General features: G+C 42.3%; 1 protein-coding gene across 3 annotated transcripts in view; it reads right to left on the reverse strand.

Moving 5' to 3' along the window:
* The window catches only part of rftn1b (raftlin, lipid raft linker 1b), a 112,026-nt gene that overhangs the window by 24,605 nt on the left and 62,123 nt on the right, over positions 1–25,298 (reverse strand). For all 3 annotated transcript variants that reach the window (XM_079344203.1, XM_079344205.1, XM_079344204.1), the window contains exons 5-6: positions 19,438–19,855; positions 9,095–9,298 (exon numbers count right to left, since the gene is read on the reverse strand). In XM_079344203.1, the coding sequence (XP_079200329.1) occupies positions 9,095–9,298; positions 19,438–19,855 (622 nt within the window). The remainder of the gene's footprint in view (positions 1–9,094; positions 9,299–19,437; positions 19,856–25,298) is intronic.

The raw sequence follows: 25,298 nt of genomic DNA on the forward strand, positions 1-25,298 counted from the left end.
CCACCGGCGGGTCCCTGCGAGCAGGTGACGGATCACTCAGGTGAGGACGACGCAGAGTTTCAGTCTGGTTGCTCTGGAGGGGTTCAGCGTCTCTGTATTGATAATTCACACAGACGCCGAGCAGAGCGGAGAGAAAGAGGCGGAACGTTTGGAGTGGATGAGAAGGAGTTGGTTGCTTGGGGCGTGGAGTCCATCGGGGGAAGGCACCGGTTGCTTGCACGAGTAAACATTATCTCGCGCCTATTGACAGAGAGCTGAGCTGAGCAGCCGCCAGGCCGCCTGAGAATAACTTGTTTACACTTGCAAAAACCACAGTGCACCCTCAGTAAAATCGCTCTGCAGCCCCCCCTTGACTCACACACTCAAGGTCGCGGCGCAAGGCATGCTAATACAGTCACACTAAAAACAGAGAGTGACAGCACAGGGACTGGGAGACATAAAAAAACGGAGAGAGAGAGTGAGATGGCTTGAGTGACAGCATGTGACACCCGGTGACGTGCAACAGTTGAAATCAGCACCCAAATGTCAGAGGAGAGGATCAACAACAGACACCCGGTGTGCAGAGACGACGCTGACACAGACACTGAAACTTCAAGTGTTGAATTTGTAGTCGTTTTCTGGTTTGTGGGAGTTTGAATGTGAGTGCGATCTTTGTGTGCACATATCAAGTCAGTTTTTTTTTTCTAATAGTCATGGACATGTTCACAAACCTGCTGTCGAACATCGATTTCTAGCACCCAGTGTTTTCAACAAGCGAACAGCAGAGAACATAAACGTTAATGTGCAAAAACACGGCCAATACCGATATCTTTGTATTCAAATTATAATGTTTTTATTAACTCCTATATCTCCCCCCCCCCCCGGGATTAATGAAGTATTCCTGATTCTGAGTCTGTTTGTCAGGTGAGCCATGTTTCTGAATGTCACTGGCTCGACGCTGATCTTTCAGGTGCAAGACTCCTTCATGGCCGACATTTTCTTTCACCTTTAACTGGTGTTGTAGCACTCAGACTCGGTCTTGGAGGCCTTGAAGGTCCCTGTTTGGTCTCGGAATCAAAAGCAGTTTTGACCCGGTTTTGTCCCGGTCTCAGACTGGGCCATTAAGACCACCACAGATTTTTCCACATCATCACTGGAGACCACTTTCTAAAAGAAAGTCTTGGACTTGACTCCGCCTCGGCCAACTTGTTTGAAGTTGATGAAATGCCTCCTTACTGTCTGCTGTCCCTTTTTCAAATTACACTTCATATTCTAAACTTATACTTTAACATATTTTTTATTCAGATTTTTAGGTCATTTAAGTAATAAGTTGTATTTTAAAAACAAAGACGTGGCATGAAGGATTTGATTCGAGTCTGCCTGAGGATGGATGGTGATGACGAGTGAACGAGCAGGTTGTCCAAACTGTGAGCTTGAACTATAATCAGAGATTAGGCTCCGATGTGATTCATCTTTGTCCTTAAATGCACCCCAGCCTCTCTGAGCCACAGCAGTGTTAAAAACCTGTTATTTAGGTAGCCCCTCTTATCTTTGAATTCGGCCTGAGGAACTGACAAGGCATAACAAAATACAGCTTTTGAATCAATGAGGGGATTTATTCTGTGCAGAAGTTAACTGCTCTCACACATTTCAGGTTTGACTTTAGTTCAACATTAAACATTGGCTTACATTAAACGGAAGATTTGCACTAAATCGTTTGTGAATATGAAATATTTAAAGAGCCACTGAGGAGTTTTAACAGGTTGTAGAACAGACTCAAGTCAACAGCGATGGCGTCTTGTGACCTGCATGCCATCAGTAACAAACGCCTGTAACCGCTGCCACACGCTTGGTGTAAGAAGAGTTCAGACACATTTGAGTTTAAAGAACGCAGAATGAGATTTTTATCTGGTCATAAAATTTTAGCTTTGGGTGTACAGGAGAAAATAAGATGAACCACTTTGTCCTAAGGGGTAAAAAAAAAAGGTCAATAAAATGGAAAGTTCCTCACATTCATGGTTTTATTATGAGGAGGAGCAGTGGAGTGTTTCTATTTATTAAGAATATGTTTTATTGCTGTCAGGCATATAAATGCACATCCATCACATCAATGCAAACAACTTACACGGCTCACCACTGTCAATTTTATAAACTGAATCTGTCCTTATGTGTATATGTGGGTCATCACTTCACATTAGATTGATCCTGAAGCATTAAATACTTGATTATAATATTAAATCCATGCCAGCGTGTGCAGTTTAAACCGTGTTCTGGTCCAGCTGACTGCTGCCGAGCCGAAGGTGACCCTGCCCCGGGTCACGTCTGCTGACATGGTCTAACCGTGTGCCAGGCGCTGCGTCAGACAGCTGGAGACGGGCCGCTGACAGCTTATCTATATTTCAAACAGGATGAGCGGACGTCCAGAGAAGAGAGCGACGCGGTGGGAAAAGGGACGAGTGTGTGCGTGTGTGGATTGGATGTCGCTCTTCCCTGCGGGAGCCAAAGGTTTAGCAGCTGGCAGGCTGGTACCTGCGGGTTACCGGGCAGACTTCAGCTGGTGGAGAAGGAACAGAGGATTGACAGCGTGATGATTGGATACCAGGGGCTGTTTACAAATGTTTACTTTGATCTGAATACAGACGACACAGACAGGAGGCAGCTGAACACCTGCTTTATGTCGTACAGGAACATTTGCAAAGCAAGCATATCATCATCTATGCTTTTATATTGTATGGATCAATCCATGCACACTGGACAGAGTGAAGCAGAGGATAAGATGAATCCTTACATCCATCTTTGGACTTAAAAAAACCAAACACTTCTTTACATTTTAAATTGTGGGATCTCAAGATAGTTTTATTTTTGAGATTGCACCGTGTTAAAAATGATGTGAAACATGTTCAGTGACTAATTCAGGATCTAACCATCAAAATTTAGCATCTAGAGTTCAGTTTCTATCCTTGTGGCACGGTGTTACATGAATAATTATTTGCTTATTTGAATTGATCCACAAATGAGTAAATGGATCGAAAGGTCCATCTGCAGTCGACCGATCTAGAGTTTAGATTTTGTGGGTATGGTGAAAGGATTTGAGCTTGACTCCTGGCGAGTCAAAGTGTGACAGCTACACAGAGGCAGCTTTTTAAACTCTCCATCATTAATAACTTATTCATGCACATTCACAAGCAGCGGGAGCAACAGGTGATTTGCCCAAGGACACATCGGACATGTGGCTGCAGGAGCTGGGGATCAAATCTTCGACCAACAACTGACTCTACCAACAGAGGCTCAAGTGTGCACATCTGTAGATCTGTGTACACATCTGTGCATCTATTGACACATTTGCAAATCGTTTAGCAGCTCCACACGACTTCTTGAAATACACACAACCCCAAAATGTGGGACATCGACGTCAGCAGTTTTTGTGTTGATAATCTCTTGTGTTGTGAAAGCCTTTGCTGAACTTCAGCACACTGCGGTGTCGATGTGTAGAAAGGGATTATCCCACTTTCTACTGTTAAGACAGACTATTCCAGTGTCACACATTTAAACCCTGCGACTGCAGACGTGATCCATTGTCTGTTTTGACTACTTAACATGACCTAATGGATTCTGCAACTATAGGCCAGAGTTTTCACTTTAAACTGAAATTAATAGATTTCACTTGAATCACCTGAGTGCTCAAGTTCACCCAAACACACTGAACAGATAAAGAACTCTAACTGCATTAAGTGAGCACAACACTCGACCTGTCTTATGACTATAACTCAGAGGTGGAGAGGACACATGCTGTGCTGTCAAAACCTATACATGCCGAACCGCATCCACTTAGAGACACATGCATGCATCCATCCAGTACATGCACACACGCACTGCAGCTCTAATTCCACTTACTTGTCAACTTTTGTCTCGGTAAAAGGCTTGCACATAATTCCCCTTCCCTGAATTTCTTTTCTTAGAAAAGTAAAAAAAAAAAAACCTTATTGGAATTTCATATTCCCCCTATCGCTTTCTCTCTCTCTCTCCCTCCCTCTCTCTCTCTCTCTCTCTCTCTCTCTCTCTCTCCCTCCCTCTCTCTCTCTCTCTCTCTCCTTTTATTTTTCTTCCAACATTGGCTTCGCCCAAATTTAGAAGCCAGTGAGGGCTGACTGTCATGCATATGAATAGCTCAATGTCTCACAACCGGGGCGACAAATCCTCATTGTGGCTCTGGAGATAGCTTAAGCTAGACAAGTAACAAAGAACAACAAACTCCCCGTCAACACCATTACGGTTCCTTCTTCAGTAAACAAAGCCAGCCCCACCCTGCGCCGCACAACTTCAGGGAGGTGGTGGGAACTTGTGTGTGTACACGAGTGTCTTTGTAGGTGTGTGTGTGGAGGCCTACTGTATATGTGTGTTTGTGTGTGTGTGTGTGTGTGTGTGTGTAGGCAGTGCCACAGTGTGAATGAATCTTTAATGCACGTCTTATGACAGCGGGGCCTGCGAGCAGCTTTGGATCTGTAAATTCAATTCAATATCGCTCTAATATCCTACGCTGAGGCTGAGGCGAGGTCTCCACTGGAAACAATGTCTGGGTGAGCTGTCACACACACACACACACACACACACACACACACACACACACACACAAAACAGATACACACACACATGCATACCCAAACAATGCCCGCTAATGCGTTCTCATCCAGCTTCACCATGGAAACCCATCTTTAGAAGGAGCATGGGGACACGGTGTGTTTTTGTCTGTTTGTGTGAAAGTGTGTGTCCCTCTGGACCTCGCCAGACAGACAACTGTCGGGGACAAAAGAAAGGTAGCACAACGTGGTTACCGACAGACTGCGGGAACATGACAGCGATACACATGTTAACACAAAACACAGGTAACCTATAAACTCTGGTTCAGGAAACAACAGAATAAACTCAATAGCTCAACTGGCTCCGTTTTTTAAAGCTTCTTGCGATGGGATTTTTTTTTTTTAGGTTTGCACATCTTTAAAAGCTTTGAAATGGTAAATAAGGTGTATTAATCATGCTAATTAATGCCATTTAGTTGAAAAGAGGAGTGCAATAATGAAGATCAATGAGATTAAACCATAAAAAAAGCCACCACATGTGCCAATAAGTCCCTTCATTTTGGGGTTATTCACAGATACATCACTTTGCTCACTCGCCTGTCTGTCTTTAATGTTGTCACATCGTCCATTAGTCTTCATTCCCTCCATGATTAAGGTACACAGCTCTTTGAACGCTTTCTAGTTAACTATAAATCATGTTACTCTTTGGATCTTAGGCATCAGAAGCTCAGCGCTGAATGGGTAATTAATTTCACTCATTACTGAATAGCGGGCTTTGCACAACAATGGCGTAATTATGAATAATTGTTAATGTATGGTTTACTTGGAGATGTTATTGTTGACTCACGGCCTGATAGTGTTTGCACTGAAATACATCGATGTTGGTCGGGAAATCTTTCTAATTTCTTGTATTTTCAGAGATGCCAAAATGGGATTTGATAATCTGCCTCAGATTACGCAGCATTACAGCCGCCCTTAAAAAGTCTCCTGTCATGCAGGTTTGCAGGACATTAGGCGGAGAGTCGTCGGATCAAACGAGGACCTGCATCCTCTCCCGTTATTCAAGCTGCGTGCCTCAGAACAAGGAGCAGATTAGAGCTAACACAGCCAACACTGAGATATAAATACATGTGAAGCATCTTACTGCTAGCCAACAGGACAGCCGACACACTCATTATGGTAGTACTCTGTATTCAGGCAGCATTTTATCATGCTTAAAACACTCACTGTGCATGCTTACATGTTGAGCAGGTTCAATGATAAAGCTCCTGTTTTCTTCTTTTTGTTCTCAGGTGTCTTGTGCATGTTTAAGCACATCTTTATGCAAAAATTCAAAGACCACGGAAATGCCGCGTCTCCTACCTCCTCTTGTTAGCTGTAGCAATAGCCGCATGAAACACTCGGTCCCTCGCGCCCCCCCCCCCCAGTTGAAAAATGGTGTTGTGACATCACAAGACAACATTTCGAACATTAGCGATTGTGAATTGAGTAGACACATAAATTAGATATATGAACCCCAGAAAGGGCATAATACAGGACCTTTAACATCCAGACTGTGCTGTAACATTCAGTTGTTTATATCAGCGGGTCAGACGCAGGACTCTTGGTGGTCTTCTCGTATCATGACAACAGACTACCGCCGCCTGCTGGCATGGAGAGTTATTTCCTCTCGTTCGTGCTGTAATCTTTGCGGTGTGTTCAAGTGCACCTTTTAGAACGAGACAAAGGCGTCGTGAGGCGACGCCACAGTCGGCCTTCGTCGCCACTCATTCCTTGTCGTCCGCTTGATTTAACATATTTCTCCTCTAACTGTTGCCCAACCATCCAAAGGACATGACAACACGTGTACGCTTCACGATACAGCAGGAGAATAACTCAACATACTCGCATCATATTTAATAATGAATCTATCCAATGGCTGTTAAGGTATTTAGTTCTGGATAAAAAGTTGTGGACCAATCCACAGACAGTTGTGCCAGCCATAATAAAAAGGAAGCAATCGCAGCAACACTTTCTCTAAAAGATAAATAGTGACAGCCAAGTACAACAAGATGGAAGTTTTAAAACAGGGCAGAAGAAGGTCAGTCTGTGAAATATCACTATCACACTCATTAGACTTCCTGTGTATCTGTCATCACATGAAAGCTGCTTTCTCTGTATCTCTGAACAAGCCTGTCAGTGTCTCTACAATGAGCCATCCCACCGCACGTGTCCCTCCCTGTCAACGCGTGTCCTTTCGTGTGCTGCCTCGCTGTCAGACATGTCCTTGATGTGCACGAGGTTGAGATGGTCGCCCCGCTTTGCGTCGAGCATCTCATCATGAATTCGGAAGCTCGTCTCAAAGAAGTTTCTAAATGCGGAGACGCCAGGAATGGATTGTGTTTCTTAAAGCCGAGCTGCGCGGTTGTTTGATGTAATTAGCTGCTAACAAACAAATGGGTTACCGCTTTGATGTCACTCTGCCAGCTGCTCCCAAAGGGACAAAAATCCACAAAGTACACCGCTCACCTCTGTAAAGTTGTCTGTTTTCTAAAGCAGTTAAGCTGAGGCTGTGAGCTGAATTCATTCCTATAAGTCAGTGAAGGGAGAGAGAGAGAGAGTTTCATAGTGCAGCTGATCCGCTTTCCCTCCTACCCAGTAATTTCACCGTTCAAGAGACGCATATCTTAGCAGAGCATGAAAAATGCTAAATATGTTCGAGGACCCTAATAGGCAGGGGAAAAAAATGGAATCATAATAATACACTTCATTACTCCATTCTCAGGACATAAAATATGCAAGGAGGCACTAATTTGTTATCAGGTTAATTATCTATGTTTCAGAGTTGCTGAGGCGTTCACTTTCCCAGATTAATGAATTATGACTCTTATTTACTTTGGTGCGCTCAGAGTGACTCACAGAGCCGCCGGGCTCTGATGGAAGAGGAAAACCAGAACAGGAAAGAGTTTAGGAGAGGATACGAAAAAAGCTGCATGAAACTTCAGCTTACCAAGAATCCTCTAAGAAGACAGACTCGTCATCTCAGGCTTGGAGCATGCTGGTGAGAGCATAATCCAGCCTCTGAAGAGTCTGTAAAACACCACTACGCTGTCTTAAACTAAACTACTGTTTCCTCCAGGGTCATGTTTCCTGACACCTGATGGATGTACGTCAAAAAGTCCCTTCATTTGCAGCTCTACAAATCCATGAACCAGAACTGATTCATTCTTGTGCTTTCATTGATCACATTTTTCTGCACAATTCTGCAAATGTTGGTCCCATTTAGAAAAGAGTCAACAAAATATTTTTTTTTTTTACAGGAAAAACAGAGGTTTAGGTTTTGTGTGCTCTGAAAGTTGTTACAACAGTGGCTTTCCAAACAGTCCAGGGACAAAGCAAAGCGTATCCATCCTGCTGTCAAAATATGAAAGTACGGCAGCTTCTGGTTGCCAAATTTAAGGCTTCAAAATATGAATTAAAAACGTACCAGAAACATTTAATGATGCTTAAGTCCATTTCATTCATAAGCAGCCAGGGGGCTCTCAATCAAAACAATAACAGAAGATGACGTCGAGGCTGGCGGGGAATCATGGGAGCGATTCTCTCTGCTACTCCACCATCACCCCGATTAGAACAAGCTCTGTTTTAACCGTCATCGAGACAAACAGGTGAAACCGACTTGAGATGTGTCCAAGTGTCATTTACGTGACGTTTTTATCACAGCAGCAAAAACAGCGATAGCAGCTCCGCTTCCTTATGCAGCTGTTTTTTTACGTAACATCCGGTGTTTCCATGACAACAATAGACATACTTGTAGTGTCTGTCATCGAGGCCGCCACAAGAAGACACCTCGAAACAACTATAAAATGAAGGACTCCTCTGGCTTTGATAGCTTTAGGGAACATTTGAGGTGATATAAGGACTTGACATAGGTTTTAATTTCTCATAAATTTGACATAAGAGTCCCTTTCACTGTTTTCAGAGTTGGACTGGCAGAATGAACGATTAACATTTTATAACACTGAAGTTTCCATCTAACAGCTTTTAATGGAGCTGAAACTTCTGCTGTTGTTCAGAGAAAGTTGGCGGAACAAAAGCCTGCAGGATTGCACCACTTTTCCCTACGCCGATGGTTATCAGAGTCACGCACAAGAGTTATTAAAAACATGCTCTGATGGTTTTCTGGAGGAAAATGAATGCCAGCTAATGCTTTATTAACGACCGAAAGGTCAAGGCACATCATTACCTACCCATGCTTTTTATTTGTATGGAGGCTGGCGGTAATTTAGGATCTGCTTCATGTTGACAGTCTTAAGTCAAAAGGCAAATCTGGGAACCTTTTAAGGATTTAATGACCTTAATCGTGAACATTAGATTTGAGAGTACCTGCAGAAGAACACATCTGGAGACTTTGAGAAATAAAGAGTAAAAGGTGAAAGCTGTGTGTTTCTTGTTTGTGCATTAAAACTTTAAATTCTGATGATTTTTGGATTGTGTGTTACTCTTGAAACAGTTTGTGTGGATGACATTATAACGCGAGTGTTTTCAAGCCGGCTTACCGTTCACGTTGCCCAGGTGGAAATATCCGTCCACCAGGGAGGCTCCATTGTTGAAGTGCTGCGTCATGTGATCAAGCCAGTTCGCCTCCACCCCTTTGACGCCCTCGTCACAGTTCTGGACCCGCAGCGGCACCTTCACGGTGTAGTACTTCACCTGGCCCTCTCGGACTGGCGGGTGGTTGTACAAGGCGAGCAGCTCCACCCCTGTTCAGACGAGACAAACAAAAACTGAGCCGTTGATTTTACTCAGTCGGGGTGTGATGATACAGGTGTCACCTTAAAGGAAGTCCAACGTTTGACGACGTGATTTTTGAAATGCTGCCACACTTTGGCTACAGTCCAGAGCGTAATTTGGCTCCGTCTCTTCAGATGCCAGAAGTTGTTAGAAGTGATGAATGAAATTGTTGCAAAGTTTCAGTCTCACATGTTTATATCTGCATGCTTACATTGCAAAACAGGAAGCCTTGCATGACATGCTGAGATCAGTCCAAGTTATATTTATCATGTTTGCTCTCATATCATTTTGCCTCCAAAACACAGATCTGACTGATAAAAACATAACTGCAGCAGAAAGTTCAGAGACACTTGAAGCCCTTTTTTTTTATTCACAACCAAACTGTGAGAAAGTGATTATATTCAATTGGAAGAACATTTATTCCCTCCGAGATGAGAAAACCAGAAAACTCAGCCAATTTGCTGAAAATCAAAAATGTCTCTTCGCCAACACACTTGGGCCAAATTGTTCTCGTCAAGAGCAATTTCTTGATTTCCAACCCATTTCATTTTCATTTCCTCAGGAAAAAAAAAGTGGCATGTAGGAGATAAAAACTCTTCCAAAAAGATGTATGACAGAAAAACAACTCTTAAAACGTTGCCAGACGTAATGTAGATATTAGCACACAGACATTTAGACTCACTCAATGCAAACGTTTTAAAGATGACCTGCCAACTCCGTCCTCCCCATTGAGTAATCTTTCGTCCTCTGACTCTCTTAAAAGTTGTTGGAAAGTTTCCTCACAGTTTGTTTGTTCCGGATATCTGACAAGGAAAGCTGCTGTGTGCCAATTCTTTAATTATTTTGCTGGCTCGACGATTTTTTGTTCCCATACCACGAGATAGAACAAAAGGTTAAATTGGAAACGATAAAAGACCATCAGTATCTGGTCTTATTTTTCGTGCATTAGTCCAGGGTTTGCAAAGCTTTTCAGCCCTCAACCCCCAAAATAACCCAGCTAACACTGGGGCCCCCCAATGTCCCTCGACGTGGCTAAAACACTTAATGTCTATCCACAAAAGAGCACGACAGTCCAAACTGAAACACTAGAAGCCGAGGTCGATTGGCGAAGATCTCCACGGTGCGTCAGAGCCTTAAGAGAAGGAATCTCCCGACCACCATTACATTAGTCAACAATGCACCTATACATTCTTTTAGCTGTATAATTAGTTTCTGGGTTGAACATAAAACACGTGTTCTGTATTTTTAACATTTCTTTTATCGTGCATGCTTCACATTCTTTGAAGTTTCACATACATTTCTGTTGTCTGGTGACGCCACACAGAGAGTCAGACACGTATGCAAGACACTTTTAATACAACCAACAACATCATTATCTTATCATGGACAAGCGCTCCACCTGGCAGATGCAAAATAGACAAATTATTTTTGTGTATTGAGTTTTGTGCTGCCTTGAGCTGGACTTGATTGCGCTGAAATTCTCTTCCAAGAACGCGTCTGCCTTTTTTTTTTCTCCCTGCTTGTTCTTTCTCCACAACAAATGTTAAAAGAATCAAGAGCAATTTGATCACTTTCATGCTACTAGTCATCCCCATGTGATGTTACTCTTCTGTCGCTGAACTTAAAAGGCACCGTTTCACTGTAACCAAGTTAATTCTTTGTACAACCTTGAATAATGCATTAAAAGCTCTCCTGCTAGCTGTTGTTTACATCAAGCAGAAATATACATAATGCAGCGAGCCTCAGAGGGGAGAAACAGGCTTGGAAATCTACTCGCAGTAGGATTGCCGCCGCTTCACGCTCATATCGCTCGAAATCAAAGTGGAAGGAGTTTTATTTGTTGTGATGTGAGTGAGTGAGTGAAATGTTTGCCTTGCTCGGGATCACCAGACGTGAGATGTGAGTGGGGGTTTCGAATCGGACAGAGAGCGTCTCAAATCCAAGTCTGGTGTATTTTCCCCCCCTTTGTTTCTTTCCAATGCAAAAATGTCGGCCTTCATTCCCCAAGTGAACCAGATGGATGAGCAGAATGTGTGGTTCTGCCGCCCACACACCCGTCCACCTACACACACACACACTTTGACGTGGCGGTGGTGGCGGGGGGGGGGGGGGGGGGGGGGGGGAGTCATGCCTCAGTCCCTTTGGTTCCTCTACATGTCTGTCCATCCGTCCGGCAGACACCCAAGGCCAATGAATCATTTATTACCATTTCTCGTCTGGCTCGTTTGACCGCTGTGACAGCCGGACACCAAATTCCCAAAATCTTGTCATTCGTCACTCTTGAGAAAAGTTGCAGAATATTCAAACGCCCCCCCCCGTCCTCCGTCCGTCCGTCTTTCTCGTCCTCCACCCGCTGCAACGAGGACAATATGGCAAACGCATCTTGGACGACACACAACAACAAGATGACATCCTCTTCTACAGGCCAAAACGACATGCTTCCTCACTGTGCATGATTCGGTCGTGATCTGCATCACATAAACTGGTTTACAGTTTGTGTGCACAAGCCTCAGATGATACATCACAACTGTTCGTCCCATAAAATCCTTTATGTGTCAGCGAGCTGCAGGCAGGTCATAAAAACAACACTGCTTTTTGGAAAATGTGCCAAGTATACAAAGTGATTTAAAAAGCTCTTATTTTCTGTGATGACAGTATAACAACATAAAACCACACTCAACACAGATGATTACATTGCTACTGATGGGACTGTTATTGACAGTGGTCATATTTGTTCCATTTATAACAGCCATTAGGAGAACAACATGCTGCCTGGCCTCCATCTTTTTTCACAATACAGCATGTGCACTGTCTAATAGAGGAGGGTTTTTCGTGCATTGTATTTAATTACGGTCTAATTCCGATTTGATTACAGCAACATGGTGACTGTGATTAAAGTGGAGGGGGTCGGCAGCACTGTTCATCACCTTTAATGATCAGGGGGAAAAATACGTTTTGGGATGGTAAACATCTTTTCAGTCCACTTGCATCATGGCGGCTAAGTTGCGGTTTTCATCCGTTCTGTCTTCCACGGTGCTTTCGCTGATTGGATATACGATCAGGAATCTGTATGTTGTGTTTTGAATTGAGATTGACCGGATGAAGGGTTCACTTTCCGTCCTCTCAGTCTCAGCTCATGTTGTTGGGTTTATCCTGGGTTCTTGTGATGCCTCTTGTAATGGTGGGGTTTTATGTGTTGGGTTTTAATTTATTGCATTTGTCATGTTCTTGCTGTTGTTTATGTGATCTGCGTTCTTGTTCTTGCTGATTGTCACGCACTTTGTAAAGCCGTGTTTTAAAGGTGCTATCATATAAATAAAGTGAATATTATCTCGCTCTGTTCAGCGTTACGCATGTTTGCAGTGGGCGTTGTGCATATTTGGAGCGAAGCAGAGCGGCGAGGCACTGCTGACTGACACGCTTCAAAAAAAGGCTGAAAATGCAAGCGCTGACTAGAGTGGGCCCAATCAGCTCAGGAGTGTACAGAACCTGCCAGTAGGTGCACTGACGAAATGACGTGTCCGTGTGGTGAAACCAGCAGGGTGTTTGCACTGACAGACAACAAACTGCTCTCACGATGTTAAAATGCAGGAATGAATCACTCTTTTTCAAATGTGTCAGGTAAAACTGCAAACATTCAAAACTGGAGCCGCATTGAAACAATACTAATTGTGATGCCAAAAGAAAACAGAGATGAAAACAGGAGATGTAGAGGAGTGTGAGTCATCACCCCTCGGCCTGAAGCACAGACTCTGCTGTGACTGTAAGAATCCTGATTTGATTATTGCCTTGGAAACGTGACTGTCTGAGCAGATGTTTGGTGACTACTGCAAGTCAATGTGTTCAAACCACTGAAGAGGTATCCTCTGAATCTGAGATAACAGTCGATGATTTATGTTTCGTTTGAAGGTTGGGATGTGGTTAAACAGTTGCATTGTTGCACAAATGTGTCCTCTCGTTTTATTGATGGTTTTTTTTGGTTCTTTTTCTAATTTTTTCATCTTTTTTAGGGCGGTATATTAAAGTCACATTGCACGTCTCTGTTTTTTAACCGTGACATAAAGCTGCTTTAGCTTATAGCTGCTTTACTTCAGTGCGTCGCAGAGGGAAAAACAAACAAACATGATGTTCTTTTTCTCCAGCTGCAAGTTACAATGCAAATGTCAAAACGCAGATTTTTTACAAAGTTGGGTTATTTTTCGTCTTTTATCAGGTAATAAACGCACACTTGTATCTGAGCATTCATAAAAGTATGTCAAAAACAACATGATAATATAGCAACAGCTCACTTCCCTAGCACTGCCTGGTTTTACTCAGCTGGAGATTGGACCAGAACATCAACATAATTCCCGTGAGAAGCTGCAGAAGAGCAGATACTTTTTTTAAGGAGGGAACACAAGGTTAAGTGGTGTTTGATGTTTAACAAACTCTATTAGCATATATCTCAAAAACATGTCTCCTGCCAAGCTCACCACTCCCCCCGTCCCCTTTTTGCTACAGAGGCCTGGAAAGGACAAAAGCAAAACATAATGTTTGCACAGCAGCGATGTGCTGCAGAAGTGACACTTTACCAGGAAACAGAAGTCCTGAAGAGTCGTTTTATAACAAGAACAAGAATTTAATGCCTCAATAATCTGACATGTAAAGCTATACTTAGACACACTGCACATTCACACAATTGGACGTGTACCACACTCTTAATTCATCACATTAAGAAACGACCTTAAGCCTTTCAGAGTCAAGTCTGCACGGCTGACCTGAGTCTCGCTCTCACTGGCGGCGTGTGGTCGGGTCGGTGAACGCGTGTCTCTTCAAAGGCTTATCTGATGGTGACACGGCTGTCCAAATGACGAGGTCGGCGGCAGCTAGCCTGCCATGATCTCACGGCGAGGCTTTCCAACATGACATGTCATCATTTCATCCTCTGTTTCTCTAATCTGAGGAGCTGGACACTGATCCCATCAGAGCGCAGATAACACTGATCTCAAGGATGAAACCAGACGGCTGAAAAGACTTCGTCCGCATGTTGATTAAGATGTTGAAGATTTCCGGATTACACCTTCGATAAAGCTCTTTCCTTAATTCTATGTTTGTTTGTTGAAAGCTCATCGTGATCTTATGTCAAGACAGGAAATGCAAACAATCCATCTTCAGGATCACAGGATTAGATTCTTGGCTTTAAACGCTTTCATGGTTAAATATTCACTTTTTTTCACTCTTTATATCGGGACTTTATTAAAATAACATTTATCAATTGCTGATTGTTTTGTCGCATTTAAATGTCATTGTTTGTATAAATCAAGCTGCAACCTCTTGTGAAGCCAACAGAGGGGTGAAATGCAGTACCGTGACTGTCCACTTGAGGCTGGCTGCAAAAAACAAGGATCCTCATTAGGTCCCATATAAAAATGTCATTTCTGAATGCAGAAAAACAACAACACGTTACGGCATGTTTTACTGTTTTGACTTTACTCAGCCTCAAAGTTTTCGAGCTGAAGATCCAACCATCTTTTTGAAAGATGACGGATTCGACCTCTGAGTCAGGCTGTGAATCTGCTGGATCAACATTTACTCACGCAGGTTGTATTTGAACATTTCTTTGTCGTTAAATGTTGTTGCATTTAATTTGCACATCTTTTAAAAAAAAGCACAGCGTAACATGGTAACACAGATCACGTTTATCTTTGACTGAATGAACTATTTTGTGTGATCTTCACGTAGTTCATTTTGGGCAATTTGTGATTCAACGTTCCCGTTATTGCCATGCATACACAGGTAGAGGGGGGGAGTCTGACGCAGATGACTGAAGACGATTATTTTCCAGTCGTTCTTACAGTTGAGTCGACGGTTTATTAAAGAAAACTGATGCAGATGTGTCGTCTCCAGTGAAAACAGAACCAGTACAAAACCTGACTGCCTCGTCTGATGAGAACTGCCTTCCTCTTCCTGTCAGCCATTCCCCCTATATGTACTCTACACATGCACCTCGGTGCATTTAGTGGCCCTAGAGTTGAAAATACTTTATATATAGGTAAATCTATAATGACATGACATGACAACCATAAACGATTAAACTATTCTAGGTAATGAAAAGATCAAGTTCTGGTTAGAGTTTACGCTGATATAACTCAAGCCTCCAGACTTTCTCCCTGTATATGATGTATTCTTTGTTTCTGTGATATTACCTAACCTTAAAATCTCCTGCTCTTACAACATCATGTGACTGTTAGGTAATGAGTCCATCCACTTGCTGTCCTATCGTTTCCATCCATCCAATGTTTCTTAATGTTCCCTCATTTGTCAACATGTCTTCCACAAAATGTACAAGCTGTTTGGAAATAGTTGCACGCAGACATCCTTTCTTGGAGACAGCTCTGTGTCCTATCCAGACATTAGAGTACATCTGTCACTTTCATGTTATTCTTTCCATTTTCTGTTCCCTTACAATCCCTTTCTTAAGAAACCATCCAAGCATTTAAGTCCCCAAACTTATGGGCTCAGTTTCAATCCAGATCTCCAGTCCCAGCAATGGAGATCCTCTTTCGCCCATAAGCTGCAGACTCTCGCCAGCTCCACTGCCAACACTTGCACGGTGTTCACCTCGAGATCTGAGGATTAGCGCAGACAAGCCAAGCAGCAGCCGAGACTCCCGGGCCTCCTCGGCAGACTGGGCATTAGTAGAGAGGGACATGGGCGCTTGGCAGGAACCCTCGCCACCCTGGCTGGCTGCTCCACCGGCGCTGCTGGCGTGGTCGCAGAGAATCAGGGGGATGAAGGTGGGAGGGGGGGATGAGAGCTGTGTGGCTGAGGGTGGTAGAGGACGACGCAGTGGGGGATTATCTCACTGCAAAATGCACTGTGGGGAGGCCCAGATGGACCAGTGGGCTGGGCTCTGCTGTGGTGCCAAGAGTGTGTTACCGCTCACAAGCAAAAATATAAAGTATGCACACAACAAAGAGTACATTCATTATGCAACACCTAGTATTAGATGCTTTGAACCTAATCTCTGCGCACACACTGTTCACACACACACACACGCCAACACTCCCACTAGGATTGGGTCTAATGCTCAGTTTGCACATTGCACTGACACGTATCAAAAAATAGAGTCCATGCAACAGGACTGTAGGAGGGGGTGATTGTGGTGGGTGTCTCCATCTGTCAATCCAAAAAAAAAAAAAAAAAAAAAATCTCAAATGAAGCCGAAACTAAAAATGTCTGCGCTAATTTCAACAAGATTCCCAAAGAAAAGAGTGTACCACTAATAACTCAGAGGAGATGTACTGTAGCTGCTTAAGCCACACTTTCTGGGAAGATAAAATTCAAAGCATGAAATTTGCACTTTCCAAAAAGCTACAAAACGTTTGTGGTGGATTTCACAGGCTCCCCGCTTCATCGGCTGAGAGAGAATTTGTACGCACCACCATCTATAAGAAGATTCCTTTTTTTCTCTGGGTAACGGATAGAGAGGATTATATCCCAAGGCGCCACATTGTTGTGTAACATTGAGGAAATAGCAGGAAATGACACCTCCACAGCTGCCAAATGTTTAAAGAGAGGATCTCTGGCACCACGTTGCTCTTTAGTTAAACAGCCAAAAGGTATGGCTTCAAATGAAACACAAATTACGCAGATATGTAGACAGATATTGGCTGAAGATTAGTAGCTGTCGGTTTGGATCGGTGTGAATGTGTGAGACAAGAAGCTACGGTTCACAGTGGGCACCCTTGGGTGCAGGATTTAACCCGACTGCTTTGGCAGTTCTGGGACCAGCAGTCGACTGCAGTTTGGTGAAAAAGGGCTGCAGATGTAAACGTGCCAAAAACCTGCTGATAACACGAAACCAGGCGAGAGAAACATTTTCATACAATTTATTAAAGTGCCGTGAAAAAAGCAGAAACCAGTTCCAGTCTCACAAACATTAATCCTCAGTTTGCAGTTTTGACATTTAATTATCATAATTATTATCTCTCATTAGGCATTTCTCATGGCCGTGCGGTAGGTCCTTCGTCATTTGGATTTGAAAGTCTTTTCAGGTTTTCAAGTTCAGTAAAGTTTTGAAAATGTGACATTTGAGTTAACATCCCCCATTAGACTCATTAGTTCACTTTCCTTTAAAGGGCGTGTTCTTCAAAACCGTTTTAAAGCTCCTGTGGGGACATTTTGATTTGTTTTGATATTAGTGGAAACTTTTATCTCTTTGCTGATTTTGACCCGTACGTGCGTTGTTGTTTTTGTAAACCCAAAATATCATCCTGCTATAATTCACGAGGAAGCTTAATTACTCATTGAGAATCTTTTGCTGTTGAAAAGGTTAAAAGAGGCTTTTTTTTTTATCACATGTGAGACCGAGCCCACAGCAGAGCGCTCAGACATTAAAAACTAATATCAAGAAAAGGTCAGTCTATATGTTGATGGTCTTGTTTGCTTTTGCAGCTCATAGGGAGACGTCAGTATTAATATCAGTCTGTTTGATAACAACCTAAAAACTCTTCACAGTGGCTTCGAATTATTTCACGACAATAAAGTGGAGGCAAACTAACTTGATAAACAAACGTTTAGTTTGCCCACGAATAAAGACATCTCAACCTTGTTTTCTTTTTAACCCCCTCGATTGATTGCAGACATGACAGTTTGGTATAAAGCTCGTTAAATATAATAATCTTTATCATGAGAAGAAGAGGAAAAAGAAATTAGACTTTAAATTAACTTTGAGGTTCTGAACATGTACAAACTTTATTTTAGGGGCAGCATTATATAGTTCTGTATGTGTAGAAGTATGTGTTTATGTATTTGATATATTTTCTAACTTATTTGTTTGTTAGTGTGATTTAGGGTCGTGCAGAAAAAAGTCAATTAAACATGACAACAATCTTCACCTTTGCTAGCCGGCAACAGAATAACCTGTTGTTTTAACTAATTATGTTTAGTTTTATTGATTCATTCCAGCAACGCCGGACAAATGTTGAGTCTTCGCTCGAGTTAATTGCTACTGCTGTAACGCTCTACGACCTCGATTAAAACCAGCAAAGTGGACAGATGACATTGTGTAGTGTAGGAACGGTATGGCAGTATTTTGAATGTCCGGTTACAGTGGCACATAACCGTTTGACTCCTGAGCAAAGTGTAACCAGCACAGGCATGTGGGCGTTCAGCTGCCAGGAGGACTGAGGTCAAACTAGTCTCACTATAAATTTCACTTCAATCAAGTCTGAAATGAGATGCCCAGAGACATCTCCTGTGTAACTCCAGCAGTTTGTGTCATCTTGTCTCCCTTCTGGGCTGAAGAGGCCATGAGTGATACTGATGAACGGTTTTTGATTTTTTTGTGGGCTATGGTAAAAACCAGCGACTGAATTTTGATCTTTTGATTTTGATAAACTCACTTAGAGTGGAGTTCACCCTTTGCAGGAGTGTGTCCAGAGTTCTTGGACTGGGGTGGCAAAACTGGGGCGCTGACTTGTGCAGGGAGGGCCTGAAGTTTGTGTGCACACATGAATGAAGAGCATTTATTTACCCCTTCTGTCTCCACCAATCACATTGACTTTTAAGTAACTAAACATAATAGCAACATATACATCTTCAAAACTTAATTCTTCAAGGACTAAAAACAATATGGAGGTCACAATTTAAAGTCTTTAAAAATATTGCAAACATCTCAATCATCTCATCGCAAGGCAAATAGCCAATATTATTTTCAGGTTTTGGGGTGGCCAATTCATTTCAAAGGGGGGCCCATGCCACCACTCTGGAAACACCCCTGCTGCGTGGTAATGTCTACTTTGGGATGGACAAAAGTTTTCTTGATTCTTTACATTTGTACGGCCCGCTTAAAAAGAAGAAGACGCTGACTCGTAATCAAACCGGACTACTGTATTCCAGCCCCCTGGCACTTGGTTAAACTATAACCTGCTGTTTCAATTTTTAAGCAAGAATCATCAAATAAAAATCTCCTAAAATTGGTAAATAGAATGTTCTGACTACTTTGTCTTATCTCTTTCCTCCATATTCATTTTTACAAGCTCTATAGCCTCCTCTAACGTGTTTAATTAACAATTAATTTCCCTCTTAGTATAAGTTAATAAAGGCAACCATAGAGACCACTCACCATCTCCCCTCTGCCGGCGGTATCTCAGCCGCTCCTTTGTCTCTCTGTCTTTGTTGTTATTGTGACACGGCGAGTCTTCCTCCGTCAGATCTCCCTCTGATATGGGAGACGCTGCAGGCGACACCTCATCCTGACTGCCCTGCACTTCGCTCCCTGAATGGTTCCCAGTGTTCTCACTCGATGCTTCTGCCTCGTTCCCCTCTTTGTCCACTGTGTCAGCTCCGGGTTCTGGGTGGTTTCGAGGGCTTGAGGGATTTGAGGGGCTGCAGCTTCCCAGAGAACCGAGCACAGAGCTGGGGCTGGAGTGCAGGGAGAGAGACGGGGTGTCTGGTTGCCTGATCCGGGTGCACGGGGCTCCATAAGGTTCCTGGACGAATCCCACAAACATCACGCCCTGGTCAGCAGCATCCTGGATCTGCTGTAAGACGAAAAACAGGAACAGAACAATGTTAACAGCTTTTAATTAAAGGAATCTTTAAGGAGTCTCGAGAGTCCAAGGTCATTGACGGAGATCTGACAATAATGATTTGTCAGATGTCCTTACATCCTTTGTTCTATGTAAAAGCTTTACCAAATGGCATATGACTCAGAGTTTCCCAATGCACTCAACTCCATTGTTTTAAAAGTTATTTTTGTCAACACATTTCAAAATAATGTTTCCTGAAGCTGCAGTTGTTGTTGAAATAGCTTCATGGTCTTTTTAGCTTTTCACTTACTTATATTGTGTGAATATTTTGCATTATCTTGTTTGTGTGTCATGTACAACTCATAGATAACTTTCTCGCCTCCAGCTGGTCAAGAACGCAGCAGCAAAGACAACATCACATCCCCCCCGTCCACGCTTCTCTCCACTGGCTGCTTGTCACTTTAAGAATTGATTTTAAGATCTTACTGATCACTTTTAAAGCTCGCTTTGGCCACCAAGTCAAATTTGTGAAATTTCAACCCCCAAACAACCATCCTGTGTCCTCAGATCCTCAGGCAGCGTTCTTCAGGTCGTTCCAAAGTAAGGGGCTCAAATCTCGACTTTGGAACGACCTGCCTGAGAAGATAAAGCGGCACTTTCATAGACTTGCTTTTATGTGATTTAACCCTTAAATAGCTGTTTTTAACCTTTTTATCCATCTCATTGTGTGGTATAGTACGGTATGGTATGGTATTTATAATGGTAATGTTTTGGACTGTAAAACAAGCTCATGTTAAAGGAACCCTACTCTCTGAAAACTGAACATTTAGTGATTGTTGACAGATTATTCTGAAACACTGAAGAGTTGATTAATTGAGGAAGTGAATGGCAGACTTAACAATCTTTTCATTGCTGCCTTCTACGTGATCAGGGACAACAATGAAGGTTTTTATAATGTGACAATCAATCAGCTGAACATTTATCTGATAAATGTTGAGATTCACAAGCAACTAAGAAAACGTCAAAAAGAAATATCTGACTCTATTTAACACATTTCTTTCCCTGGACTTAAATGCCTCTACTTTTGTCATTCTTGATTATGAAGCTGTTGGAGCATTTTGGTTTTAGTTATTAATCAAGTGTTAATTTTGGATTGCGAGGAAAATCAAAATGCCAAATACTTCACTTCAGAATGCAAAACTGGACCAATTGGCTGCAAAACGTATATAAAAACTTATTTCCTGTAAAATTCTCAAAATGAAACTAAACTTTTAGACCATGATCAAGTTCAATTATTGAGAAATATACTTGTTTTCCCAGAATACTTTACACAAAGCCTTCTGCAGCTGTTGGGTTTCTTTTCTGTTCCACAGTCCATTCAGCTTCTCCAATCACAGATTTGTTGATTAGATCGGAGCGGCCGCAACCCCAGTCAGTCCCCGGCCGCATCCAAAATCCAGCTCCCCCCATTTTTCTTCTCTGTCTTATTGTCATCTGGCACTTTATGTCAATATTGGGATTCTGCCACCACGCGAGATTGAAATGTTAACTGTCAGAGAATGTTAATGATGCCATTCTCTATTGCTGTCCCCCCCAACCTCAAACAACACAACCCCCCCCCCCCCCCCCCCCAACGCCCATGACAAGGCAGCCGTGGTGCTGTCTCCATCTTGAGTCACGGTGAGGGAAGAGAATGAAAATCAAATCAAATGTGCAGGTTACTCACTATGAAATTAAATTGGAAAACAGTTGCATTGTTTCCAGCCATATTGTTTAATATCAGTGCACGCTCTCTGGGTCTTTCCACATCATATTCCTCATACCAATATGTTGAAATGGAATTGCAGAGATAAAAGGGAGCAACTGTTGTATCTCATTTAATGGTAATGCATGCAGAGAGGGAGAGTGAGAGATGAATGGCTCTGGCTTTCTAATGTTGCTGCAGTTGATATCAGAGTATGTTCGAATAGAGGGCTGTAATGATCACATTTATTTTTAGTACCATTATTATTATCATTTCAATTTCATCAAATCCCTCGTCTGACAAAGTAGAACAAGTCAGATTAGATTATTTTTTTTCTCCCAGAGACGTCTTGCCAGCAGTCCATCATCATAACAAAGATGAACCCAAAATAAACCGCGGGTTTATAGTATTAGTGTGTGATTGATAAAATGAGAGTGAATCCCTAAAATGTAAATGAGATTCAATGTTAGTATAAAGGCTAGATAACCATGATAAATCAGAGACTATTCCTGAAATTATTGGCATCAATACTAAATGTGTCCACTTAATATTCTGTACTAGATATCAATCTTGGTAAAAGACCATTTGTTTTAAAATTTGTCATTTAAGCTTAAAATCCTTAAAAATCCCCAAATCTGTCAGTATAAGCGCTCGTGTTTGCTGCTTACTCTCATTTACATCACTGTAATTATATATTTAGGAATACTAAATTTGAGCTTAGATTTACAGTATGATAGCCATGCTAGCTACTCTGCCTTAAACAAAGTGGTTATTTGAGCTAAATGCTAATTTCAGCTTGCTAACATGCTCATATAAGTGTGTTTCCTCATCCATTTGATCATGTAAACAGTTTTTATTTAGCAATATTAGCAAGCTAATGCTAGCTACTTACAGCATGGCTAAGGCTAATGGTAATGTCATTACCTTTGCAAAAATTTTGATTACGTTTTTGTGAATGAATTGGCCACATTAAATTTTACAATTTGATGAAGGAAGTAATCTCAGTAGTTTTAATGGAAGCATATTTTTGAAGAAAGTGTCAGGACAATTAGTCCAAAATCGGTGGAGATAATTCAGTCCTAACACACATTTTTATTTATCATTTCAGGAAGCATACTTGACTTTAACTGAGCTAATGATCAGTTAAAGTCACCTGCAATCACCAAGCCAACCACATTTGTTTCACAATATTCAGATTTTGCTCGACAGACTGCAATGCATGTATGAGCAAGAGGTTGAAAGTTTAATAGAAAATATTAAGATCTAGTACTATATGTCCAAGTAATATGTGTAGTGCATGCAATGGGAAACTTTTGAACTTTTGTGAAAAACAGGACATGAATTGGTTTTCATATTTTGTCTGAAAAAGGTGGTACAGAATATTGATTATGTACGTTGCTGCACACTTTGGAAAAGGATGATCTTAATAGTCTCAAAGCCGCTATCTGAATGATTTAAAAGGAGGACATCATTCTAAGGGGTGTTTGGAGCCATTGTTAGTTGTCGTCCTTGAAGATGGACAAGTGAGATCGAGCGTAATGTACTTTCTGCAGAATCAATAACAATAGGCTAAATGAAGGGCAAAATCACTCAATTTGCATTTTTCTAGAAGTCTTCATCAAAAAGAGAAGACAAGTTACTCAGACTCGGGAACCTGACTCGGGTCAAGAAAATGAGCTTTTGAGGTCAGACAGGAAACTGTGCATCGCATCATTTCTCTTCATTAATCGAAATGACGCTGAGCACAAACTTGATGAAAAATATTCTGGAAGCAGCTTCCCTCATTCTGCCACCAGAATATCAACAGCCCGCAGTGAAAAACCCATTTCAATTTTGACTTGAGACCACATTTCCTATTTCCCCCTGTAAGTTATTAAAGTGGCACCAGGAGGAGGTGTCTGAAGGTCAAGATGAAAACCCCGGAGAGAAAGAGATTGAGAGAGTGAGGGGAGGGAGAGATGACAGAGGGAGAGGCAGAGGGATAACGACAGAGATAGAGACAGCGAGGAAGAGAAAAGGAAAGAAAATGAAATGGGAAGGGGGAAAAAAAGAGGAAGATGAAGAGAGAGAAAAAACAGGAAGAAACAGGCTGAGAGGAATGGACTCCACAGCTCACTCCTCCTCCACTCAACCATGTCCTTTTCCCTTTTAATAGATTTCTAGCATGGCCTCTTCCTCCCCCTCCAGCCGGCCTGAAGCGGCTCAGTAGATTAAAATGATAACCAACAGTAATGAGGTCCTGCAGGACTGCGGTTTCATGTCTAAGCGAAGGGCAGAACGTACAGAAAAGTTCAGGAGCGACTCTTCAGAAGCCGACATAAGGGTCGCTAATATAGGGATAAGATGTGTGGGGTTAAATCGAGATGACGCCGAGTAACAGGCTCACATAAGAGAGAGCAATGTGTTGATATAAATCATCTGAAGTGCCGTTTCAAACAGGCTTTCTCCGGCAGAGCATTCATAACAGTGACATGTGCTGCAGAGCCAATTCATTATCAGATCAGTGCATGTGATTTCAGCTCTCCAGATCCTGCTTAGCTGCTTTCATCTCCTCTGTGGAGAAATCTTCAGCTCCAGATTGTATTTGGTTTGCTAATTTACATTAGCCTTAAACCATTACCGACTCACAGCTTTTAGTATATTACATGCATACATTTAGTAAATGGAAAGCTCTGCGATTTAGCAATATGCTGCATTTTTCATTCCAAATATTCAACTCTAAAATAACCCAGAAAAAAAACACATCTCATTCTGGGACATTCGCGAGGCAGATTTAGAAAACGGTTATTGATTTGGGGAGAGAGAGATTTATGGACCGTGGTTTTAAAAAGACAGTTAGAAAAAAGGGGAAAAAACTTTACAATCACACAAATGATATAGCTCAAACCCAGAGATGGAAAATGTGCTTTTGCGTGAGTACTGTACTTATATCCAGGTACTTACACTCGACTTTCATTTTGAAAATGGTAAATGGACCGCACTTAAATCGCACTTTTCCAGTCTTCTGACCACTTTAGGCACTTAACATGTCACACTCACCTTTTCATACAGACACGCTCACAGACATCATCAGCTTATACAATTACACAAAGGCTCTGCCTTCTGGAGGACATTAGGGGTCAGTACAGTCAGGACCTTACCCCAGGATCCCCTGAATGGAGAAGCTGGGGGCTCAATTGCCGAACTACACATCGGCGAACGATGGTATACTTATGGTAAAGCTCGAGCCGGAACAGAGTTTCTTCCATCACAGGTCACACCTACCCAGTCACACCTCTGATGGCAGTATCAGTATTAACTCATCCAATTTTACACGTTCACATTCGACAAAGCAGCGGGAGTGACTTGCTTGAGGGCGCAGCAGGAGCTGGGGATCAAACCCTCAACCTTCTGTTTGAGAGACAACCGACTCTACCGCTGAGCCACACCTGTCACTTATAACATATGATCACTAAAATAATTATATTTGATAGCCGGATGTGTCAAGTATTATTTGCCCTAGGCTGCCCAGCTTGGGTACGCTGGTCTATGATTGGTTGGCATGAAGCAGCGTCTGAAGTATTTATCTGCTCATTCTGTCTCCTTTAATCCCAAGCATTGAGCAAGGCACTGTGCCACTGCTGTGTCAGCAATGTCTGAATGTGTATGAATGGAATAAGTAATACTGATGAACACTCTGCCATCAGTGTGTGAATTAGAAGTGAAGGAGTG

The sequence above is a fragment of the Symphodus melops genome, assembly GCF_947650265.1.
Source record: "Symphodus melops genome assembly, chromosome: 5".
Classification (NCBI taxonomy): Eukaryota; Metazoa; Chordata; class Actinopteri; order Labriformes; family Labridae; genus Symphodus; species Symphodus melops.